General features: G+C 40.9%; 1 protein-coding gene across 2 annotated transcripts in view; it reads right to left on the reverse strand.

Moving 5' to 3' along the window:
* Positions 1-1654: 1654 nt before the first annotated feature.
* The window catches only part of EXOC2 (exocyst complex component 2), a 186811-nt gene continuing 163098 nt past the window's right edge, over positions 1655-25367 (reverse strand). For both annotated transcript variants that reach the window (XM_090039380.1, XM_090039381.1), the window contains exons 24-28: positions 19249-19304; positions 13835-13957; positions 9966-10027; positions 7022-7081; positions 1655-3529 (exon numbers count right to left, since the gene is read on the reverse strand). In XM_090039380.1, coding sequence (XP_089895506.1) covers positions 3436-3529; positions 7022-7081; positions 9966-10027; positions 13835-13957; positions 19249-19304 — 395 coding nt within the window. In that variant the 3' untranslated portion in view covers positions 1655-3435. The remainder of the gene's footprint in view (positions 3530-7021; positions 7082-9965; positions 10028-13834; positions 13958-19248; positions 19305-25367) is intronic.

Raw genomic sequence — 25367 nt, forward strand, 5'->3', positions numbered from 1 at the left:
ATTCAAGTTGCTTAGCATGTTTTGTTCTCTGCTCTTGGATGCTACTTACTACTTCTGGTTATATAACCTCTCCACACATGTAATGGAATTGTCTCTTGGTATCTCTTCCAGCATTTTACTAAGGAAATGAAAATAGACAGCCACTTCTCTCTTTTCTGTATTAACCATATTATATATACATCTGCCCCAGGCTTTGGGTCTCTCTTTAATTATCCAGGAGTTAATAAACAATTGTCAGTTCAGTGAATGAATTATCTAATCTCTTAGCACTTCAAGATGCCCAACATTCATATCCATTAATGTGTCTGAATTTTCACCTGTGTTTTAGCAAGACCAATAAGATTCTTTCTAAGTTGCTTAGTACTTCCCTATGTACTCCTTTTATTTCACATTTGTAAAGGGTCTTTAAAACTTTGCTATCATAAACTGTATTTTTCACTGCCTCTGCTCTCTTGCAAGCCTTAACTGACTGTATCTGCTATGGCCCCCCAATCCTTTGCCACCTCTAGCACAATTACTGTATTTTCTCACATACAGCACAGCTCAGAATATAACATGCATCTTGTTTCTGAAAGGAAGAATGAAGAAAAATATTCTTCCAGAGTTATGGCTGAACAGAGCAGGGACACAGTCTAAACTTCAGTTCACTCACCCCCACTTTCCTGCTTAACTAAAGCAGAAACCCGAACTGCTGCTGAAAACTGGTCTTCATGGGTGGATCTGTGATTTTGAAAAAAAGGAGTCTCCCAAACTGTGGAATAGGAGGAGAGTGACCAGGAGCAGCTAGCAGACTGCAAAACTGTCTTAACAAAGGTTAGCTTGATTAGTGGAGCATTAAGATGATTAAAAAGGGGAGATGATTATTAACACCTCTGGAGTGCAGAATTAAGTCAACTGACTCCTTTAGCTGCCTAAAGTAATACCACAGCAGCTACACTGTGGGGCAGGAATCAAAGCAGGGTTCGTCTATCCTGGTCAGAAAATCCGTTTCCTTGCTTCATACACATGCCCCAATTTTGGAGGGCTTATCTGCGAGGAAAGATGCATGTTGTATGTGAGAAAATATGACATTTTTTAACTTCATTGTATTTTTGAACAGTTACTTGTGAACCCACTTTAACCACATCTTGTTTCTTGAAATCTTGTCAGAGGAACTATAGTGTGCTGGCAGCTTACTTATAATCAGGAAGCTGTAGGGTGAAAAGGGCAGGGGACTGACCAATCTGCATAGACCCTGCATAAATAATCTTTCCCTTGGCATCCACTCTGCCACTGTGGGAGACAGGATACTGGGTTATATGGACCCTTGGATCTGGCCTAATAGGGCACTTCTTACATTCTTAGCACCTTGAAGCCTTCTTTCACACAAACTGATTGCAGCAGGTTCAGTTTTTGCATCTTGTTCCCAGTATTCTTGGTTCATAAAAGGTTGTTTTCCTGCGAGCTAATACTCTTGTGCTATGCTGCTTCACAAAACACTTATGCATCAACCTTAATTAAAAAAAAATCAATCACAATTATTTCCCCATTATTATCTTGTTTGCTGTTCGTACCTCCACATTAAATATTCAACAGCACATTTGAAATCAAATTGTTTCCGGGTCTGAAGAGCAATAGCAATACCATATAACAAAAGGCAATAAATAAAGTGACACTCAGGCAGGAACTTCTTTATGTTGATAGGAATACGTAATACAAGAGCTTCATACATATTGCAGTATTTTTGAGGCAAATGCAGTGATCAAAACAGGTGAGGATAATTTCTTGGGAAAAATGAGTTTAGAAAAAAAATTAATGGTCATTTCATTTAAATACCTCTTTACTACTCTGAAGTAGCTCCTCTCCAAGTTGAACAAGCAGTACAATCATTTAGATCAGTACAGAAGTTTTGACTATAAATGTATACATTGTTTAGATGAGATAACATTAGCAGTAGACTCAGGATTGTTTAGTACTTTCCGCACATTAAGTCAATAGGTATATACATTTGAATGTTTCAAACTTTGACTTAAAATGCTCTTAATTCTTATTTTCCAAGCATTCAAAGTGAATAAATACACTAGCATAAACCTGTTTCTTACATTACTTCATTTTTTTATGCTTGCAACTTAATATGGTGTTTTTAAAGCAACCAATTGTAGGGCAAGCAGTTAATGGCAATTAATTGAAAAAGTTTCTATGAAATCAAAATTTTAACTTCTGAAAACCAGGTCAAAAACAACCAAGTACATAAAGACCAGATACATGCTTGGTCCTTATTTACTTAATGTGTGAAACAAAACAAGTGTCAGTAAAAAGTTTTACAGCTGGCACTAATTGGATGTTGCTACAGTTAATACAAATTCTTTTCCTATGCTTTATATTAAATCCTCATCTATAAAACAGTGTTTTCTGTGATTTCACACCAAATGCTAGGAACAAAATAATTTTTCTTTTATTTGTTGAATCTTCATCCCCATGACAATAACTCAGTTTTGGTGATGTGAATAATAGTGTTTTGAAAGAACAGACATAGATTTAGTCAGTCTGTTTTGAGAAGGACAGGTAAGTTGGAGGGAAGAAACAAAAAACATATATTAGATATGTAACTTATTTTGACTATGAGAAGCTGCTTACTCTTCTGATACTTAAATGCCAGTAAAAGAAAGTGTAATTTAAATATTTAGAAGGATTTTAAAATATCTTTATTCTTATACCGTGGTGTAGCCTTTACATTACAATTACATGCCTTATGAAAAAAAGTTATCTGTACTGCTATATTACAGCTATGCCCAAGTTACAGTACTGCCCAGGTGACTGGCTGAATTAAAAACTTCCTGATTTTTTGAGTACTAAGATCAAAGTCAATAGCAAAGATGTTACCTGAAGTGCTAATGTTTTAATGCAAAATACAAGCACAGCGCCCTCCACAATGCTACATCTGAACATGGATTATTAGAGCCATTTGCAGATAGCAGTTTCTAGTACGCATGCACAACATTTATGCCAACTGGATGCTACAAAATGACAGCATAGGCAGCCATTTACATGAATACTGATCTGCACTGAGTAATGCTGAAAACTGACACAGTACTGTGGAAGAGTGAATCAGAAAATGGTACATTTTCAAAACATATTTTTAACACAACACTTCTTGTGTAACTCACAAATGAAGAGTCTTCTACAAACATATAGCTATGAAGAGTATATTTGGGTAAAGTTGGCTTCACACCCTTGATGGGATGAAATACATTAGACAAAAACATTTTTAGTGGTACTTAAGAGTCCCTCTTACTCAAAAGGACGCATCAACATTCATGGACCAGAGTGTTTAATAATAAACTGAAGCACCAATGACTATAATATTCTACAAGTGTTTAGAGGAAAAGAAAACAAAGGACTAATGGAGTATGTCTGCTTATATTCTTTTCTGGGATGCTCAATTTTTGCAGTTGTCTATGTTTTCATCATTGCTGAAGAAGCAGCCTGAAAACAGGTAAGCTGCAAATGCATGCTGCTTTTGAATTTGTTCAGTAACTCCTCTAATAACCTGTAAGAAAAAAAAAATTATAACTGCCAAATTGGAGGGTACAGTTTTTGAGGTGAACCAGTTAACAGGATCTAGTAACACAGTAGGTTATTAACATGACACGTGCCAACCTCTCAGTGAAAATCTTAAGGTAGGGATATTTCTGTAAACAAGAAAAAGTAACATTTTCTTCATCAGGAATCAGGAAAAAGTGTGCTTTGTTAGTGGGGGGTAGAGAATAAATTAATCAGATGCTGCAGATGCATGCCCACTTTTCTTAAAGTATACATATATTGTTTTGTAAAGGTGCACTGACACATCAGTCCATATCACATAGGCATCAATAAAAGGAAAAATTGACATAATTGGCCATCGGCTTTTTTGGCTGATAATGTTGCCAATAAATGCCATGTGCATGTGCACAGCTGCATAATGCACGTGACCAGCCTGGCAGCTTGGAGAACAGCACCTGGTTGGTAAGTCTGTTGCAGGCGAAGGAGCAAGGGGAGGGGGCACAGGCAGGCACTGCCCAGGTGCGGTGGGGCCTGTGGCTCATGAATAATCAGCCATCAGAATCTGCCAAAAAAAATCTTGTGTGTAAGGGCTTCAATTTTGCTTAACCCCACAAGGTACTGGCTAGATCACCAATAACAGATGCTTTATATTACATGGTCATCCTTCTATGATGGACCCAACAAAGAATTTGCAAATTCTTATAATTTCTCCCAATATTACAATGAAATGAGCAATCTCCTTGCTGTGATACCTGGGGTAAGTACAGACAGTCAAAAAATCCAAGGCTGAACTGATTCAATATTTGCAAGTTAGTATAAACTGCACAGATTAAACAATTCACTTTTGATTCTGAAAATGCAGCCACGTTTGGCAGACAGCCTGGGTCAAGGCTAGCCCACCACCCTGTACGAGGGAATTGGCAAGGGTGGTGCAAAGCATCTTGAGATGCTGGTGGGCTGTGAGTTAACTTGAATATGGAGGAGGCCTGGGACAGACGTTCAATAAACCAGTTTAAACTAAATCAGTTAAGTCTGATACTATATCCATCCAGGTTTATCTTAAACTGGTTTCAGCCATTTTGAAAATGGTTTACATGCACTGAACTGCTGTTGTGTTACAGATCTGAACTGGTTTCTGATCACTTAAAGAGGTTTGTGTGTAATTTCTGTCCCTAGCCCAACTGACGAATGCTGGAAACAGCAACTTCCAGGAAATCAGAAGAATCAGGAATTGAATAACTTGATAGTATTAATCTGCTGCCTTTCCCTATATTTTCACAAACTCCTTTTTAAGGTACCAAAGATGTTAAACAGGGAGAGCACAAGAGAAGCAATTCAAACCAAAGCTCCCAGCAGTTCTTCCTTTGTTCACAAATACTTTGTTTGGTTGTCAGATCAAGTGCTAATCCCTGTTTAAGGATTCTATCTTGCACCCACTGAGTACAGCAAGGACTTGTCATACGTAACACATAGCATAAAGCTATGGTAAAAAAATGGTAGACATGCTATTGAGCTGCATGCTTTCAACTTTCATAGAAACGCTCTCTCTTAACAATAAACTTACTGAACAGGTGACCTAAAAGAGGGAGAAAATTGGGTTGTTCACAACAGTATGCTCCTTTTGAGCATATGTTGTTTCTTTCTGTGCGTACACATGCTGCCTATTACAAGGAACAGGAGTCCTGAACTCCACTACATCTCTAGGTGATTCTGTACCCCTACCTGCACACATACCGTGTGCAAACCTTTGTGTGAAAAGTAAAGTTTTGTATTTTTTTTTTTAAATGTCTTGGTTTCTTTCCCATCTACTCTTGAAGATAGTACTGCCTGAAAATCAGAGACTGAAAGTTAAACTGTTAAATGCCTATTAAACAGGAATTGAATAGTTATTGGGGTATAAGAAATGGGCCATATTTGATTCAGATTCAGCCCAAATCAGGGTCAGCGATTCAATTCATTGATCCGGATCACTGTCCCCAGTTTGAATTGGCTGAATCCGAATCTGAAGATGTGAAGCTGATTTTGAGAATCAGCAATGCAGCCATAGACACAGCTTTAAATGGTTTCTCTACATACATCAAGGTACTAGCCGCGGCTTGTGAATGCTGAGATGCTGGGGCAGATGGACTGTCCCACAAGAGCTTGCCCCCCTCCCCCCATGCTCAGCGGTGAACTTGGAAGTGGACCAGACGTACTTTCAGACCACTTCTGGGTCCACCAGGGAGTGTGCTGACCCCCTCCCCCATGCCTCTCTAGCTCGGCAATCAGCCACAGGGGGACCTGGGTGCTTGCCCAGACTCAGGAGGCACCAGTCGCTGAGCTGGCGGACCCCCTTGCATGCTCCCTGGCAGACCTGGAAGTGCACCAGAAGTGCTTCTGGTTCACTTCCAGGTTTGCTACTGAGTGCACTGGGGATCCCCCCATGCTCCTGTGGGACCCTCCATACGCTTCACCATCTCAGCATTCAGGAGCCCTCAGTACCTTGAGGTATGTAGAAAAAAAAACATTTAAAGTTGTCCCTATGTCTGAATTGTCAAATCTTTCTGAATCTGAATCGATTCGGAGGGTTCCGATTTGAGTCAGAGAGATTAAAGGGTCTTCTGATTTGATTCAGATTCAGAGATTCAGCCACCGAATCAGGCCTAATCTCTGCCAAATCAAATCAGCGACTGAAGGTTCACACTGCTGTAATAATTATCACTGCAGTACAGCGCTCCAACTGAGACCTGGGTCCCATTTTGCTGGGCACTATACAGGCACACAGCAAGAGAAACTTCCTGCTCTACAGAATTTACAGCCTATAACTAAGGACTAGAGAAAGGAAGTACTATTTTACAGATATGTAGCCCAGACATTGAGAGATCAACTTGCTCAACATCATACAGGTTTGTGGTGGTACTGGGAATTGAAACAGGTATGAACCCCACTGCAGAATTTGGCCACAGAATATCCTTCCTCTTTAACTTCAGTGCATAAGAAACATGCAACAAATTATTTTTGTTAAACACTCAGCACTCACCCCACTAACTAGGTCACATTAGAATTCTCTGATCAGCAAGATATTTTTCCAGACAGCAGGAACCACTAAGACTTCACCTCTTAAAATATTTTTTAGGAGGATGCAGAACTTCCCAAATTTTGGGGTTCATGTCCAAGGGAAACATGAAAGGGCAAGACATATAATTTTATAAAATCTTTTGTAGGCCACCTTTTAGCAAGAGCCAATATTTAAAAAATTAAAATTAGCATTATATTGTGTAATATGAAGACAGCACATAGCCATATCTTATTTACATCTTAGGGTTGGTATGTCGCACTAAATGTGGATGGAGTCTGGTTTACTTTAACACTGTCCAATTTAGAGTTGCTTTCTGTGGCTCATAAAAGTCAGAATATGATAATGGTTATCCTTCTTGTAAGAGTATATGGGTATTGCGATAAAAGGGCTTGGGGCTGGTATTAAAAATAACACAGCATGCTTACTGTGCAGTACACTTACTTTTTGTCTGCTCCACTTGATAGTTGAGGTAAAGCTTCCAAAGCCTGCTTAAAGCTTGAGCTGCAATGAAAACATCACATGCATTTTTCTCCAGATATGACACCTTATGAATTCACATAGATATTCTACAAAATCTGCACAACGCTTTCACTTCACTAAATAAACATTTAAACCCGAGATGTTGAAATGTTAGTTAAAAAAAGTGACTAGAACTAGCCATGGGCTCAGATAGATTTCCAATCTGAATATGTTGCAGAGCACCCTGAGATGGACTTGAGACCAGAGGAACCTTAGAGATGGACAACAAATGCATTTGTCTGAATATAGTTGCTGTGAGGGTCTATAGAAGGAAAGACTGTCCTTGAGGATCACTGTTTTTTAAGACTTACAGGACATTAGAGATAATAATACATTTTTAATCCACCTAGAATTAATGGGGAAGAAGAATATGAAGTACAGATGGAATGTGTCATCATTGTTTCACTGTACTCAAGAGTCTAGTATCATTTCATATTCAACAAACACCTATATAGTGGTGTCACAATTATTTGGCACTGAGATAGATTTAGCAAAGTGGCAAGATTTACACTGAAGAAGGAAAGGTATAGTCTCTTGGTTAGCAGAAGATGAACAAAAGTGTTTCTGGGATTCCAGAAAAAAAAAAGAATGATTTGGATTTTATCTCTGCTGTCAAAGCACAGCACTTGGCTTACCCAATTTGTGCTTATGCCAAATATGCTTCAGCTCCTGCTCTACTCAGAATGCATGGAGAACAGTGAATAGAGTAGCACTCCAAAAGGCAGATGAAAAGACAACATTATGGACACTCAAGTCTCACAGTCACATCCACTTAACGTTAAGCAAGTAAAGTAACAAGACTGAATTTGCGGGGACTACACAAGTGCTAGCCGTCAGACAAAGAATAGTGGTTATCCAGGAGGAATGAGTTAATCTGCTTTAAGGAATAACATTCACCTTTTCCATTTCAAAGCTGGGCCAACAAATACCTCAACATCAACACTAAAAAGCTATGAAAGCATGTGTTTTTACACTTAACTTTTTTCCTCTGTTTCAAGTAGATGAATAGCCATTTAGAGGCTGCCGATATCTCTGTGTTATATCAGGCCTGGTCAGAGCCAATCCTAGGGGAGTGCAGGGCTTAGGGCAAATCAGCGTGTGCAGGGCCCCCTTAATATTGCACAGGGCTGTGGTACCCCTGCAAAGGGGGTGGGTCCTCTGTGCTGCTTCTGTGGCACAACGCTGAGCTGCCAGCTGCAGGCAGGCCCCACGGGAGGGGCTACGGCCGCTCCACCTGGCCTCCCCAAAGCATGCGGCCCAGGGCGGTCACCCTGATTTGCCATACTTTAGGGATGGCTCTGAGCCTGGTATCCAACTGGTTTGTGTCAAAAAGAACATGTCTTTAACTGGAAGATGTAAAGGTTGAGGTTTACTTGTCCTTAAGCCCTTTCCAAGAACAGGTAAGATGAAAACTGGAGATAGTTGGCTACACCATTAATGGTCAGTACAGTTTTGAATAAAAGTAATAAGGCAGCACAGTTGAAGACACCTCTTTTAACATACTTTTCTCCCAGGCCGTTACAATGAGGTTATATTGCATCTTGTAAACCTTTTTCATTTAAACCTTTTTTACTACTCAAACTTTTTATTTGATCTGTGTGTTTTAGAAACAAAAAATGTGAATATTTCCTGTTATTTCTAGATGGACCTAATTAGGGGGGACACCAAATACCCAGGAGCAAGTGGTGGGAAGAGAGACTGGAGCAGTCATCAATGGATCAATGCCCAATTGGGAGGAGGTTTCAAGTGGGGTTCCTCAGGGATCTGTCCTGGATCCAGTATTGTTCAACTGAGTGAAGGGATATGATAGCTGTCTTCAAATACCTAAAGGGTGATTATAAAGAACACACAGGTAGTCTTTTCTTGATGTCCGTAGGGTAACAGGACTAGGAACAATGGCCTCAAATTACACCTGAGGAAGTTTAGGTTGTAGATTAGGAAGAATTTTCTGACTGTGAAAGTGTTTAAGCATTAGAACAGGCTACCTAGAGAAGATGTATAATCTCCATCTCTGGAAATTTTCAAGAGCAGGTGAGACAGGACACTTGGATGGGGTGGTTTACTCAAGGGTGATCCTGCCTTGAGCAGGGGGATGGACTAGATAACCTCATGAGGTCCCCTCCAGCCCTACTTTCCTACAATCCTATTAGAGAAGATGAAGGACACTGAACTCTCTCTCTCCTCTAAGATTCCCTTATCTTTGGGTCTTACTGATGGGGGTGACAGGGTTTCACATTGCTTGGGAGTGCTTAAACCTTAAGATGGGCCTTTCTAGCTACTATTATGATTTTATGAGAAAGAAGAAGTGAGGGGGAATTTTGCTTCTCGCTTTAAAAGGGTACATGCAGCAAGGCAAGGCAAGACAAGTAAGCAAAACCAACTCTCCATGTCTTTAGGGGGGACCCTTCTGGGGCACCCAACCTAGTGCAGGTTCTACAGACTTTCAGATTTGCCTCACAGATGTCTGGGAGACTCTTCACAGCATACTCAAAGGTCTATGTGCAAGACTGGATAAAACTCTACAATGTTTGCCCCTGCCAGGTTTCAACTCTATTTTCTCAGCAACAGAAACACTACTTGGAATCTCATCAAGAAGTTTTCGTTTGTCTTTGCAGATAAGAGTAAAGAACCCCTAGCTAGTACAAACATGTTTAAGACCTGTTTTACAAATCTTCATAAAATCAACAATATTCCTTTAAATGAACATTAACTTAATTATTAGAATTTCCAGCATATGGCACTATCTTATTGTGAAAATTAACTTACAATAAAAGCTTATGAAAAATATTTTAGCTACATTTAGGTTTTGGCATGTTTGTCAGACATTTCATTTGAATGAAGTAGCATAAGTTTCTTCAGCTCTTACTTGCTTTCAGGTGTGAGGTACACAGCTACAGTATCTCTCAGTGCGAAAATTTCAAGTCTTGCCTAAAAGACAAAAATATAAACGTGGTAAGAACTTTACTATATTCTTTGCTCAATTAAACCTATGATATCACAAGTAGTAAAAGATTCTGGTATGCTGCAACAAGTTTAGTAGACATGACTTTGATGGTTTATTTTCTTAAGCTTTCATTGCCACACTGTCAGAGTCAGGGAAGTGCTACAGGCACACTTACATTTATGAATTAAGTCAACTTGTTTAAGCAACTGCTATAAAAAGTTGTCTGAAAATCTCTCTCTTTCTGTCCCTGTGACCGTGCTAAAGCATGAATTGTGGTATACTTTTTATGCTCTATGATGGAAAAGCAATGAAATGCTACAAACATTAATTATATATTTTTGAACAATGAGCTTAGCTTCTTACAGTACAGCTTGACCAGGAAGGAAGGAAATACAAAAGAACAAAAATCTGTCAATACACTTTTTATTCTGGGTTCAGCAGCTGAAATTATTTTTTCCTTCTTCAGATGAGGAAGTAAGACGTCTCTGCTCCACTTCTCTTGTCTGTCACCTGCTGGGCATACAGGCTAGGGGATTTTACCTCTGCACTATACCTATGTGTTAATTTCCACCTAAACAGACAATGGTGGGAAATTAAGTCTGGGTATGTTTCTAAGGTAAAAATGACTAAAGCAGAGTCTAGAGAAATTATATGACATTATGGCCATAATGGCCATTTTATATGAAGGTGGTGAACACTGATCAACACCTAAAGTATTCCATTCACAAATGTTTTCTCTAGAAGTGGATTAGAGCCACGAAGTCTACAGTCAAATCTGAACAGTTTCTGTCTAGACCACTACAGAGGGATTTGCTGAATTAATTCAGGAAATGCAGAGAATGACGTTTATGTTACTACATCCGTTTTCTAATGAAGCCTTTTTTTCAACATAATGTTAATAATCTAATGCCAATACTGATGAAGGTTTCTATTTGGGAAAGCTCTTAGAACACACACATGGAGATTGCCCTTTTTTCCTTGTCACTCACTTGCTCTCAAGTTAGGCAGCCAGTACAGATCTGTGCTTTAGTAGTGCAAGGCTTCCTGGAAAGTTTTGGAATCCAACTAATCATCAATTTTATAGTTAAGAAAAATGTTTCACTCATTGCAAATTGACAACAGGGATCTCTGAAATCCTGTAGGTTCTCTGAAGTTGAATGTTTTGGGATTTTTGAGTTGTGTACCTTTTCAAACTTTGGAAAATCCTGTCCATAAGATTTTGGGATTATTAGAGCTATACAGTGATGCTTAGCTGTTCACTTTAGTCTCAGCTTTAAAAGGTAACAGTTCAATTTGGTGTTTGCAATGACCAGGGGCCATTGTTTATGATCTACCTCAAGGACAAGGCTGAGGAGAAAGTGAAGTTAGAATAAATGTGGTGTGTGGATCAGGGAAAGGGCTAGGAAATACGAACTAAAACATCTCTCATCAAAGTAATGAACTTTATCAAAGAGATGGAAAAAGGACCACAAGTAACACTTTTTACTGCTTTGAGAAACAATTTAGTTATGGGTTCACTTAATGAGTTCAATAAAATATGCACAAATTCATCCAAATCAAATATAACTTGCACAAAGCATATTTACCCATTTATTTACCATTCTTGCTCGACTAGGACAACAATTACTTTCTACCTTAACTTCTTCAGACACAACTGCCCTTTGAGCATTTGAAAAATAACACATACATTAAGGCTTTACAAAAGATATATAAACAAGGTAGGGTTTTGATGTTTGGTTTCCTATCACCAGATGATGAGACCTTCAGACACAATACGAAATGGCAGATGGTACTGCCTGTCTCAGACAGAGCAGGTGTTGAGTCAAAGGGAGACTTTTCCCCACTTTTTTTAACTCTAGACTTCGCTAAGCTTCAGTTCAGACTGACAGCACAAATAACTAGACCAATCAGAAACAAAAATTGCAGTGTAAAAATACCTGCAAGCTCCTGCCACATGGTGTTTACAAAGTTCCCACAAGGTTCTCCCCACTCAAGATCATAAGATTGGTTTAAAACTATTTGCCTATAGCCTGAGACTTTGCATTGAACAACATTACACAACTATTTTGTGTAAACTCCTCTTGCCCCAAAAATCCCCTTCTGGAACATATGTACAGTTAATGGTAGATAAGCTACCAAAATGCTCATGTATGGAATACCATGGTCCCCTTCATCAGCCCACATGTGATATGGATCATATGTTCTGTTTGAAGTTTTTCCATGTTTTTATTTGCTAAAGAGCATCTACATGTAATGTTATTTAAAATCATTTGCATTTTAAATATATTGTAGTTAAGGCTACTCATAATTTTACTAGGTTATGGAATATTCTACTTATAGTTTACTTATTAAACAGCATTAAGTATCCCTAAATCTCCACTGCTGACTACCACACATTTTATCTTCATTAAAAAGCAACCTGCTTTTTCACTTTTAATATTTGGTTGCTTGAGGATTCTAAACTAAATATGATGAGAGAAAGATGGAGATGGGATGTAGATTTTTAAATCAGCATTGTTGAGAATGTTTCTTAAAAAGTGTGCAGGTATTACAAAACAAAAAAGACAGAATAACTAAAATAATTAAAGATATTTTGACATTTAAAATAGTTTGGCTGGACAACAAACTGATTAAAAATTGATTTAGGCTAGACATAAGGAAAAACTTCTTTACCAGTTGAGTGCCAAGGGCTTGGAACAGGCTCCCCCCAGAGGTGGTCCTGTCCATCCACCCTGGTGATGTTCAGAAAGTGTCTTGACACTCATCTTGCTGGGGTCACCTGATCCCAGTAGTCTTTCCTGCCCAAGTACACGGGGCTAGACCCGATGATCAGCAAGGTCCCCTCCAGCCCCCAGCAACTATGAAGCTATTTAATACTTGGGTGGAAAATAACATACAGTCCTTATATATCCTATATTTTTATCTCAGTCTAGACTCCTACGGGCTTCAAGAATGCTGATTAACTGACAGTGCTGCCTGAATAAAAGACTACTGGCTCTATGCCTATGAAGCACGTGATAAAGACCTATGTTGTATGAGTATGTTAGTAAGTTACAGGGCTACAATTATTTGCAAAACCCTTTGAGCTTAGAAAATCTTCTGTGCACCCCTTTGGAAATTAATTTCACAGGATAAGCACTTACAAATGTTGTTATAACCAATGGACAGGCACAGATTTCTTCCCCTGTGCATTATTAATACATTAATTAATACTAATACATTAATCCTCTCATCATCTTTTGTACCAGTTCATCTGCTCTACAATGAGGACACTGAGACAATTTCTTTAAAGAGTTCTACTTAAAATGATCACTTTGAAAGCATCTCTAGAGAGATGTCATTTTGTACCATGCTCTTCACTGAGGCAGTTGCACTTCCCACAGTGACAGTACAATACACGAGCTATTCTATCATTGTCCTTACAGTGGAATAATATATTGCTAAGTAAAAAAACCCCAAAACACTACATTAGCTTTTATACAGTAGCTCTAACAGGTTTTTTTTTAAAAAGACCTAAAATAAAATAAAAACACAATTATGAAAATCGAAACCTCTGTAAAACTTAAAATGTGAGAACAAACTATTTAACAGGCTACTACAGAATAATGGGTAAGAATATAATTCCTACTATAGCTTTATCCCTTGCGATGTGTAGGCAGAGATTTGTTGCATTTGGACAAAAAGAGGTAATTACAACACATCATAACATTATATGGAACACACATCTCCCTCTCTAGGTACGCCATACTGTTTTTTGATTTGTGTATTTGAGAACAAAAGTATTCAGGTACCTGTAAAGCTCCATTTTTACTGAAGGATGAAACACACTGCATCAATCGACTTAGTTCTTCAGAAACTGCTTCCACAATCCTAAACAATACTCGAGGCACTAACTCCTTGGAGATGGTGAATACCTGGAGGTTTTAAATCCGAGTCATTAGCTGGGTATACTTATTATTGCATAACACATGAAGCAGAGACATGCAAGGCATCAACCTTAATGACAGGCTAAGCTGCTTTCCCAATAAACCTTATCTGTGCTTTGCCTCATGCTATACTCTCCTTCAAATCATTTAAGGTTTACCTGTACCATGAGGTCTAAAGACAACAGCCATTCAATAATGGCTGGACAGGTAGATGGCTGAGACTGTGCTTATCAGGCAAACAACTTGCTGTTTTACTGTTACTCTATTGTCCTGCTATTCATCCAGTTTGCTATATCTGTTAAGATGTGGCATAAACATACAAGAAAACCAGTCTCTCTCCAATCTCTCAGTTCTAATCCTCAAAAGGGAATTTACAAAACACCTTTCATAGAGGAGCCTGTGAACTTCACTTCACCAATCTACTGGATACAAAAAACCATGTACTAAATACAGGCATTGGATTTATGACGCATTATAACCTGCCCAATATCTGATTCCCTAGGCAAAACCTCCACTTTTTACCAGCTAATATTCATTCCCTCTCCTCCCCCGCTCCTTCTATCCTTTGATTACAGCTATATTCATTCCCCACACCCCAACCCAATTTACTTTTTAACTGACTGGCTTTCTTGCATAGGTACTGGCCTCTGGCTGCTTTATTACTCCATCCAGGAAGAGCACAGACCATCTGCAGGTGCTGCCTCTGCCTGATGAAGGGCAATTGTACCCGAAAGCTTGCAAAGAAGAATTTCTGCAGCTAGCTGAGTTAGCCTAATAAAAGATATTGGATTTACCCAAAGAACCTTGTCTGCCTATGTCCTTAGACCAACACACATACAACCTACACCCCTCATAAAAACATATACAGACTTCTTGTACTACTTGCTTATGTAACTTCAGTTGATTCCCGATTATGGTTTGGAATTGCTACATTTATACCAAATAAATATTACTATAGTAACTTTACAAGATTGATGTCTAAAGGTGCTTATAAAACAACCATCTACAACTACCAGGAAATAATCTGGCAAAAAAATAAGATGAAAAAGGCAAAAGAAAATACAAGTACTAGAGCTGTGGTTTAAGGGAGAGATCTAAAGAAAGTGAGAAAAGCTGGTATGTTATAACAGGGATTATATTATAGACAGATGAGAGACAGAAGAAAGTACAAGAGGTGGGGGCTATGGGGGGGGGAAAACATATCCACCACAAACTAAAGAATTAGGTCACATTTTTGTAAAAGGGCCTTTGGCCTTTTGTGAAACTTAGGTGTGCAAATGGTGTTTCTTCTGGTTTGACAGGGAACTGACATAAAATATATGCATGAACTAGAAGAAACTATTTAGGTGAGTATCAGTGTGTGGGTGAGTGAAATTCAGAATCAGAGCACTGGAAACCTACATTCATGGTGCCTAGGAAAGAGATGATGCTCAGACCCATTTGTATTAGGCAGATTTGCCCCACAGCCTAGGCATACTGACCACAGGCATGTTGGCTATCAGTCATTCACCCCATTCATTCAAATGTTTGTCCTGCTTCTGGCTGCTTTGGCTCATAAAACCTACCACAGTTCCAACTGTCTCAGCTACATACAGAGAAAAACGGTAAAAACAAAATGTGAAAGGGTCACCTCAGGCAACAAAAGGTACCGCTGAGCTACACAACACAAGCATACCAAGAACATGGGCAAAATCTTCTACTGAGAAGAAAATATTTTTCACCCACAATCAACGCTCAATGTTACTCTTTAGAACTGAGGGAAAAAAATTCTTAGCACTGGTGAATCATCACAATTTTGTAAAAACCGTACTTAGTTTGATTTCAGTTAAGATTTGTCTTCTGAAATAAAGAAAATCACTTTTCCGCTATGGCTTTGGGCTCTTGTACAGCTGATGGCGAATTCTTGTTTATAAAACCCACAAGAAACTTACAGTGATGCTAGCAAAATTTTTAGCCTGAGCCAGGATAGCAAAATTGCAGCAAAAAGTTTCACTATTGATCAAATTCTCATATTTCTTTACATACCTACCAAAAATTTCACATGTAAAAATGTAGGGAGGCAATGGTGAACTCAATAGAAGCTCAAGACAATTAGGGCTCAAGACAATTTAAGCATATACCCAACTTCGAGTACACAAACAGTCCTACTGAATTCAAAGACACAGGGCCCCTTGCTGAACCAGTAGTTTAAGCAGGTATGCCTGTTAAAGGGATATTGTCACATTAAAAATTGATTTAAAGTTTTAAACTAAAGTGGGTTTAATTTTGGTAGAATTTAAAAGAAACCATCTCATATGCTCTTTGCTCATTTCAAGCCAGCTTCTGACTTGTGAGGAAGATAATTTTCTGTTCCAGAAAGTACAGGATACAACAAGGGGATTAACTATTTTGGATCCTGTCTTGACCAACAGGGAAGAACTGATGGAGGATGTGAAGGCGGTGTGTATCTTCGGAGGACGAACTCATGATATGATAGAATTCCATATTCTGAGACAGGGAAAGCATGAGGTCAGTCAAATTAGGATGCGAGATGTCAAAAAGGTGAATTTCATTCAACTTAAGTGGTTAAAAAGCACGCTGTCATGGGACAATAGATGGAAACAAAAGGCACCCAGGAGGGCTAGGAGCTTCTAAAGGACACAGTATTGGAAACTCAATGAGAAACTGTCCCAACATGATGGAATCACAAGAAGAATGGAAAGACATTGATGTGGCTGCAAGAAGAGCTTCTAAAATGCCTCAAATGCAAAAGGAAAGCATATATGCAATGGAAGAATGGGCAGGTCATCCAAGAAAGCATACCAAGAAATAACAAGAACGTGCAGGGACAAGGTCAGGAAGGCAAATATAAAGAATGAGCTGCACCTGACAAAGGAGTTTAAGGACAACAAGAAGTTCTATGAGTATGTTAACCAGAAAAGAAGGACCAAGGAAGCAGTGGGTTCCTTTGTTAATAAGTTAGGGACAGCTCCTAACCAAAGATGCAAAGCAAGCAGATCTACTCGGAAGCTATTTTGTCTCACTCGTCACACACAAATTAAGCTGCAGCCAGACACCAAATAAGGATTATTTGGATAAGGGAGGGGGACAACCTGAGGGTGGAGTTAACAAGAAAGATGGCTAGAGAACTTTTGTTGGGTCGGAATTAATTCAAGTCAGCAGAGCCAGATAAACTTCATCCCAGGGTACTGCAGAAACTGGCAGAGGAGATCCCGGAGCCTTTGACAATGATCTTCATGACGTGGTGGGAGATGGGTCAGGTACCGGGAGACTGGAAAACGGACAGTGTAGTGTCCCTCTTTTTACAAAAGGCAAAAAGGAGGACCTGTTATCCTGGGGAACTACAGATTTGCTAGCCTCACCTCAGTACTTGGGAAGTTACTGATCAAATAGCTGCAAGCAAACAGTTTTTAATGGGTCCAGGTCAGAATGGCAGGAGGTTTTGACTGGAGTTCCACAGGGATCTGTCCTGGGCCTGGTGCTGTTCAAGATGTTTATTAACAATTTGGATGTTGGCATGGAAAGCTTCTTGAGCAAAATTTGCAGATGACACAAAACTGGGAAGGATTGTGAACACATTGGAGGATGCAAGCACAATTCGAAAGGATCTTGATAGATCGGAAAGCCAGGCTAGAGCTAACAGGATGAAGTTCAATGTGGACAAAAGTAAGGTGCAACACTGCAGGAGGAATAATCAAAGACACAAATATAAAATGGGTGACACATGGCTGGATGACAGCTCTATGGAAAAGGGCTTGGGAATCTTGGTAGATCACAGGCTCAATGTGAGTTTGCTGTGTGATGCAGCCACACAAAAGGCGAATGCAGTTTTGGGATGCATCAATAGATGTTTTTGGTGCAAGATACAGTAGGTGATAGTGCATTTCTATTCACCACTGGTTAGGCCTCATCTGGAGTACTCTGTGCAGTTCAGAACATTTTAAAAAGGATGTGGAGAAATTAAAGAGGGTTCACAGGCAGGCATCAAAGATGATAAAGGGCTTGGAAAGCAAGTCATATGAGGATACAACTTGAGGAATAGGCGCTTAAGAGGGGACATGATACCTGAAAAGGGAAAGTCCCTATCATAAAGAAGAGGGAAGGCACTTTGTCTCTCCTGCTGCAGAGAGGAGGATGTAGACCAACAACTTGAACTTGCAGCACGTAAATTTAGACTGGATACCCAGAAAAACTTTTGCACTGTTAGAATAGTGAGGCAGTGGAATAGACTGCCTTGGGAAGTTGTGGACTCTCCATTTTTTCAGGTGTTTAAGAAGACATTGGACAGCTACTAGTCTGGGATGATATAGGCATAGCTACACTTATGGACCACTATGGATATTTCACATGCTTCTGGGCTTTGCTGGTTGCCCCTGCTATGCCCCACCTCCATATTCTGCTACATGTGTTTGGGGGGGAGAGGGGGGGGTTAAGCCCTCCTCAGTGGGTTCCTGGTTAAAGGGTTTTGCCCTTCCACTTAAGCTCAGACTGATCACCATATCTGGGGTCAGGAAGGAATTTTACCCCATGGTCAGATTGGTATGGACTGTGGGGAGTTTGGCTTCCTCTGTGGTGGTGGTAGGGGGCCGGGCATGGCCCTGTATTCAGGATCTCTTGACCATATATAGACAACATTTCATAGAAACAGGACGTTTACCTGTAGCCAGTTAGAGTGTTAGGTCTGTGTTATGTCAGGCTTGATGACAGTCTTATGCAGAGTTTAGATTATGGAGCGTACAGGATGGTTTGAATAGGTATGATCCTGTCTCAGGCAGGGGGTTGGACTAGATCAGCATTTCTCAACCCATGGGTTGCGACCCAAAAAAGTAGGTCTCAAGCATATATGAAAGGGTTGCAACACACCCACCCCCTGCCCTACACACTGTGGGGCTGGGACCTGGGGGCAGTGGGTTGGGAGTGAGAGCTACTGGGTCAGGACTGGCCACTGATGTTTACAAATGGGTCCCGGTACAAAAAAGCTTGAGAATCACAGGATTAGATGACCTCTGGAGGTCCCTTCCAGCCTCACTTCTCTATGACTTTATATACATACACTCATTTTGGAAATAAAATAAATTTACTAGTTCAACTATGATTGATTGCTATTTTGTGCTCTCATTTCTCAAGCATTAGTAGAATGCTGTAATTTTTGCACTACATACACCTAATTAAAGGCAGTGTGGTTTTCAGAGGAGCTAAGGACTTGCAGCTCCCAGAAAAAAAATCAGCCAAGACTGTTGGATGCTACCAATATTAGGAGTAATCTAAAGTTACCTTACCTCTGCATGCACAGCGATGATATTCACTAAAGCTTCTTTCAGATAATTTCTGACACCTAAAACAAAAACAAAAAAGGTAGTCAATCACTTTCATTCAGTCATATTGACATGGCTATGCTAGCTTGCTGTTCAATACTGTACTTCTTCCTTTTCATTTCTTTAACTAGCACATTTGCAATCAGAGAGGCAGAAAGAGAAAGTTCCACAGCCACACTGCCACTATCTATTTCCTTTTTCAAAATCAAATGGAGAAAGGCACATTTCCTTACAGTAAAAGGTTAAAGCAGCCGGTAGGTTCCTGTTTCTGTAGTCTTCTTCTGTATAATAACCCAGTTTCAAAAATCTTGTCAGTTTATCAAAGATCCAGTATTAAAACTTAATCTCAATATCTTAATATGCACAATGGCTTTTTTCATGTTTTAAGTCGCAATGACAACCTTGTGAGCAATGACAACACAAAACATTTATTTTGTTAGAGTGCTAATGACTGTATTTACCTGAATCCAAGACCACTTCAAATTTAAAACAAACTCCCAATAATTAAATTCTATACATGGAAAAAATGCATAAATGTATTATCATTCTCCATGTACAGAACCTAATTATTGGAGAGTCTTCTTAAATTCATCCCCCATCACTGCTCCAGTGCGTAATGCAGGAGCAGGGGGACAGGTGGTGGGGATGCAGGTAGCAGGGTGGCTTGACCCCTGCTCCTTGCCCCACCCTGCACTTTGCCCCCTTCTACCTGCCCATCTCCCTCCAAACTCGTTGCCTATCACCTACCCTAACTGTGCCTATTCTACCTTACTGTGCCTGTCCTCCTCTCATTGTCATTTGTCCCCAGTCCTGTTCTACTCCATGGCATGAAGCATATGGTGGCTCCTGCCCTTAAACAGTGAGGCAGCAGTGGTGGTGGCAGTGGCAGCTGTGGCCTGGGGAGCAGGCCACAGACAGAGTCACCTCCAATGCTGCTGCCTGGCCAGGCAGGGGCCAGACTGGAGCCATGACTGAGCAGTAATGAGGGTGTGACAACTATGTGTGACAGGAGAGATTCTAATCTCAGTAATCCAGGGCAAGTATAACAACAACCCTGCACTAACTTCTATGCACTTCCTCCATAGGTAAGTGAGACCAGAAATTAGGAAAAAAGGTGAAAAGATTGAGGCTCTCGGGATTAGAGTTTTTAATGGTAAACGTTACAATGTTGAACTTTTAAGCGGTTTATTTCATTTGATTCACCTTTCCTCAGAGTTGAGCTATTAGAATACAACTTTACCATGCAAAGCAGAGAAACTGGAGCACATTCTCTCTCAATTACCTATCAAGTTTTGTCATTTTACAAGATGCATTTATTCACACATTGCATCTGCTCACCACGAAAACTCAGCCCAAGACCTAAGAGTTATCCTTTCTGATTAGGGCTGTACCCACATTATTACTACATATATTTATTACAGAAAGGAAACAAAGAACAGGCACTGCATAAGTGGAGTAACAGATAGTTCCTGCCCCACAATATTTACAATCTAAACAGACTGGTCATGGCATAAGAAGAGATACAACATGAAAGTAGTTGGGTGATGACAACAAATGCTACATTATTCTCACAAATTTCACTGTTGGTGGTTTAGCTAGATCAGTTAAGTGGAAAGAAAAGGGTAGGGATGAGAGGCTAGAACAGACATAGAGCAAAGCTAAGGAGAACAAACCTTAGAAGAAAGATAGGGTGCCAATATAAAACAGTCCCCCAACACTGGGCTAAGAAAGTCCCTGAATGTCCCAAGGTTCCTGCTTTATTTGACACTGCTCCAATCAGCTGGAGTTTCTTGCTGACTCTTCTCTACATTTCTACCTCAAAGATACAAGGATGGAGGGGCAGTGAGACACTACCAAAACTCCTTGTGTGAATTGGGGAGTGGGGGACCTGCCGTATTTCACTCTCTTCCCCCAGTCCTTACTTTCACTGCTTCTTCAGTTACTCCTACTGGCAGGGATGTCATGGAACAGCCCTTGTAATCATTTTTACTTACTGCTTATTAGTAAATGTGTATATTGTATATGTGCAAAACACGTAGGTATTCTCCATTAGCCATGGCTGGACCTAGCTGAAAAGGTGGTGGTGAAAGCTCAGAGAAGGCAAATACAAGATAAAAAGGCTGAAGGTTGGGAGGCTAAAGATGTATACCTACATTGTACACCATCTAGCTGTAGTGGCATGGAGCTTCACACAAGATAACATATTCTGACCTGGGCTCCTTCTAGTTCCAAACATAGCCTGAGTTTCTCTACACTGTATTACAGAATGCAGTGCCAACATATCTTAGGAGATGAAAAGGTAAAGGAAATTGTAGATACTATGAAATGACAGCAGTGCTGGAGGAGGAAGGGAAGTATCATGCAACTACTGTAGAAGACGTTGCAACTACATACAACTACAGAAGAAGGACCTAGGAAAAAGCCTTGTTTAAAGGCAGGAATGACTCCTGGAGGGCAGCACTATACATAAAGCCTGTGAGGACAAATGATCAAGTTTCGTTACATACAGAATTACAAAAAATTAGGGTTGAAAGTAGGGTTGAACTGATAGAGATTTTTGGGGCAAATACTGATAGCCAATTTTTAAGGAGGCATATCGGCTAACACTGATCTGGTTTTCATTACGCAGCCCAGCAGCTTGAAGAGCAGTGTCCGGCTGGTGAGTCTGTTGTGGTGGAAGGGGAGGAGGAAGGGAACAGATCGAGTCCTCTGCAGTGAGGGAGAGAGTGGGGCTGGGGCAGGGGCTGAAGCTGGGGCAGGCACTGCCCAGCTGGAGCAGGGCAAGGCACAGGATGGGAGTCACAGCTCACCCAAGCGGTGCAGGGGTGTGACTCCCACTGCTGTGTGCACCCCAGGAGGGTGTGGGGTGTGCCCCAGGATTTGCGCAGGGCAAGCTGCAGCTGTGGGCTGGAGTAGCACCAGGCTCTTCCCAGCGAGGGCTGGGCCGGGCTGTGCTCAGGACAGGCAGTGCTGGGAGGAGAGTATTGGGGGGGAGGCCTGCATCCATACATACACCCCAAAATTTGCTGTAGCTCCCCCACCCCTTCCTCCCAGAGCCACCCCGAGCACAGCCTGGCCCAGCCCCTGCCTGGAAGACCCCAGCACAGCCTTGGCCCAGTCCACAGCTGCTGCCTGCCCTGCGCAGATGTGGGGCAACCGCCACCCCATGTCCTCCCAGGGTGTGCACAGCAGTGGGAGCTGGCCCCCTCCCTGTGGCCCCTGGATGAGCCGCAGTGCTGTCCCGTGCCCCGCCCTGCTCTAGCTGGGTAGCACCTGCCCCAACCCCACTCCCTCATCGCAGGGGCCTCAATCTGCCCCAGGCCATGCCTCTTCCTTTCCCTTCCCTTCCACCACAACAGACTTACCAGCTGGAGTCACGTGAGCCCAATTTTTCTCCTGCTCAGGGGGGAGGGGGAGGAAGGGGGAAAGGAAGTGTCAGACTTGAAGATCTACAAGGTCCCTTCCGACCCTACTTCTATGATATCATCCCAGCCAGGGTTTTGTCTATCCAGGTCTTCAAAACCTCTCTAAAGGATGGAAGTCTCACAACCTCTTTAGGTAACCTGTTCCAGTGCTGTACTACCCTCTTACTGAGAAAGTTTTTCCTAATATCTAATTTAAACTTCCTGTACTGAAACTTGAGACTGTTGCTCCTTCTCTTATCCACCACCACTGAGAACAGTGTTTGGAACCACCCTTCAGGTAGTTGTAGGCTGCTATTAGATCCCCTCTCAGTCTTCTCTTCTCCAGACTAAATAAACGCAGTTCCCTCCGTCTCTACTCAAAAGTCATGTGCCTCTGCTGCCTCATCATCATTTTTGTTGTCCTCCACTGGACTCTCTCCCATTTGTCTGCATCCTTTCTGTAGTGCAGGACCCAAAACTAGACATGGTACTCCAGATGTGGCCTCACCAGTGCTATATAGAAAGGAATAATCACTTCCCTTAATCTGCTGGCAACACTCCTACAAATACAGCCCAGTATGCTGTTAATGTTCTTTGCAGCAAGATGTATTTTGGCTAATATAAAGCTAATTAGAATCCCTAGATCCTTTTCAGCACAGCTGCTGCTTAACTAGTCAGTCCCCAGCCTGTACTGGTGCATGGGATTGTTCTAAGTGAAGGACTTTGAACTTGTACTTATGGAACTTCATAAGACTTCTTTTGGCTTAGTCCTCCAATTTGTCTAGGTCTCTCTGAATCCTAGCCCTACCCACCAGTGTATGTACCATTCCCCAAATCTTGGTGTAATCTTCCAAACTTGCTGATGGTGCATGCCAGCCTACCTTCCAGATCACTAATATATTCTTCCATCTGTCCCACTCAGCATAAGGATGGCATGGACTATGTGGGGCAGCAAAGTTTTACAGAGAGCGACAGACTCTTAGCCAGACTTACGGTTCTACAGGGCACAGTAAGGCTGAGTACAGCTCATCTCACACTCTCTTCTGATATGGCACAGGCAGTAGTAAAGAGCAGATCAAGCACATGTAGAAGTTTCCCCACCTTGCTTCAGGGGTCCTGCACATAACAGCAGGATCTGCCACCCATCAAAAAGGAGTCTTTTCATCTTCTATTACCATTTAAAGGTGCCTTTAGTTACATTTGTGTAACCTGCCATCTTCAAATTATAATTTAAATCAGCAGGGGCCATAAATTAGATGTGCCATAAATTAGCCCTGCCCCATCCCCAAAAGCCATTTTGATCCCTTTCCCTTATAAGATCTGCTGCTTAGCTTTCTGTTCCTTACCCCGTGCTCCCTGATCAAGCTTCTACTCTTTCTGCTCCCTGCCTTTACTGCCACTGTGCTGCCTATCCCCTTCCCAATATGCTATGTGCCATACACAAATGCTGTCCATGTCACTTGTCCTGTGCCACAGGTTGGCTACCCATGATTTAAATCATAAGTTCAACACAATCACTTCTAATATATTTGTACATTTATAGAAGAATTGAGTTAACTTTATCATGAAGGCTCAGTAAGCAAATATATTGATTATACAATGAAGGGGCAGGTCCTGCTCATTCACATTTCTTGCTTCTGAACAGCTAACAGGAATAAGAAAGTGACACACTATTTCTGTTGCTAAAGCCAACAGGTAGGACTCTGAACACTTACAGGGAGCAGATCTGTTCCATTTTTACATAGCAACTGTCTAGAGTAGAAACAAACGTCAATCTAATGATGTGCAGAGAGAGAAATGCACATTTCTCCATAAACTCTGAAAGGCAGAAGTTCTATCAGGCTGGGACTTGTACTTCGAGAAGTTTTCAATCTTCTTTTCCATTTAGACCAAACAATAACAAAACCCAAAACCTGCAGTTGTACTACTTTCCAAGCTTCTCAGATTTTATGTCATCTCTCTTCATCACTGTATTTTATTAGAAAGCAAGCTGGGGGGGGAGAAGAAGGAACAGGGGAGCCCTGCAAGAACTTTGTGTACCTGTCTGACTGATTTGCAGATTCTAGGAAAACATAACACAGAGATACCTGCTATTGCTATCCTGACAAAGATCACAGGTCAGCATGCAAGTATGATTTCTTCCTGCCACTTTTCATTTTTGCTTTCATCTCCCTGGTTTGTCTCCCACTTCTCTTCCTTAGGACTTAAATTCACTGTAGCAGTCCTCACGAACTCCTGGGTCATGGCTAACACATTGGCCACAAATCCCTCCAGCATCATGCACAGTTATGACTTCCCACAGCACATTACTTGCTCAATATTGTTGACTATGAGACACTGAAGACTAGGCACCACTGCTGTGCTGGGTGCATGTAGCAGACTCGTAGCATTGTTGACTTACTTCAGCAGAAGTCATAATCACATATGGCCAAATTGCATATTACATCTTACAGAAAACATACTAGCAATTACATTTTCACACAACACTGTCCTTGAGAAAAATTGTAACACAATTAACATGCTCAAATATGTAAAATGATCATTATCAGCAACATCAAGGTCTTGCTGTCTTGGTCACACTGGAGGGATGGGGGGAGAGTAGCGGATGCAAAATATGTCTCGACTTTAGCAAGACTTTTTTGACAGTCTCTTATTACATTCTCATTAACAGGCTACGGA

Source organism: Crocodylus siamensis, chromosome 3 (assembly GCF_052110815.1).
Source record: "Crocodylus siamensis isolate JL-2025a chromosome 3, ASM5211081v1, whole genome shotgun sequence".
Classification (NCBI taxonomy): domain Eukaryota; kingdom Metazoa; phylum Chordata; order Crocodylia; family Crocodylidae; genus Crocodylus; species Crocodylus siamensis.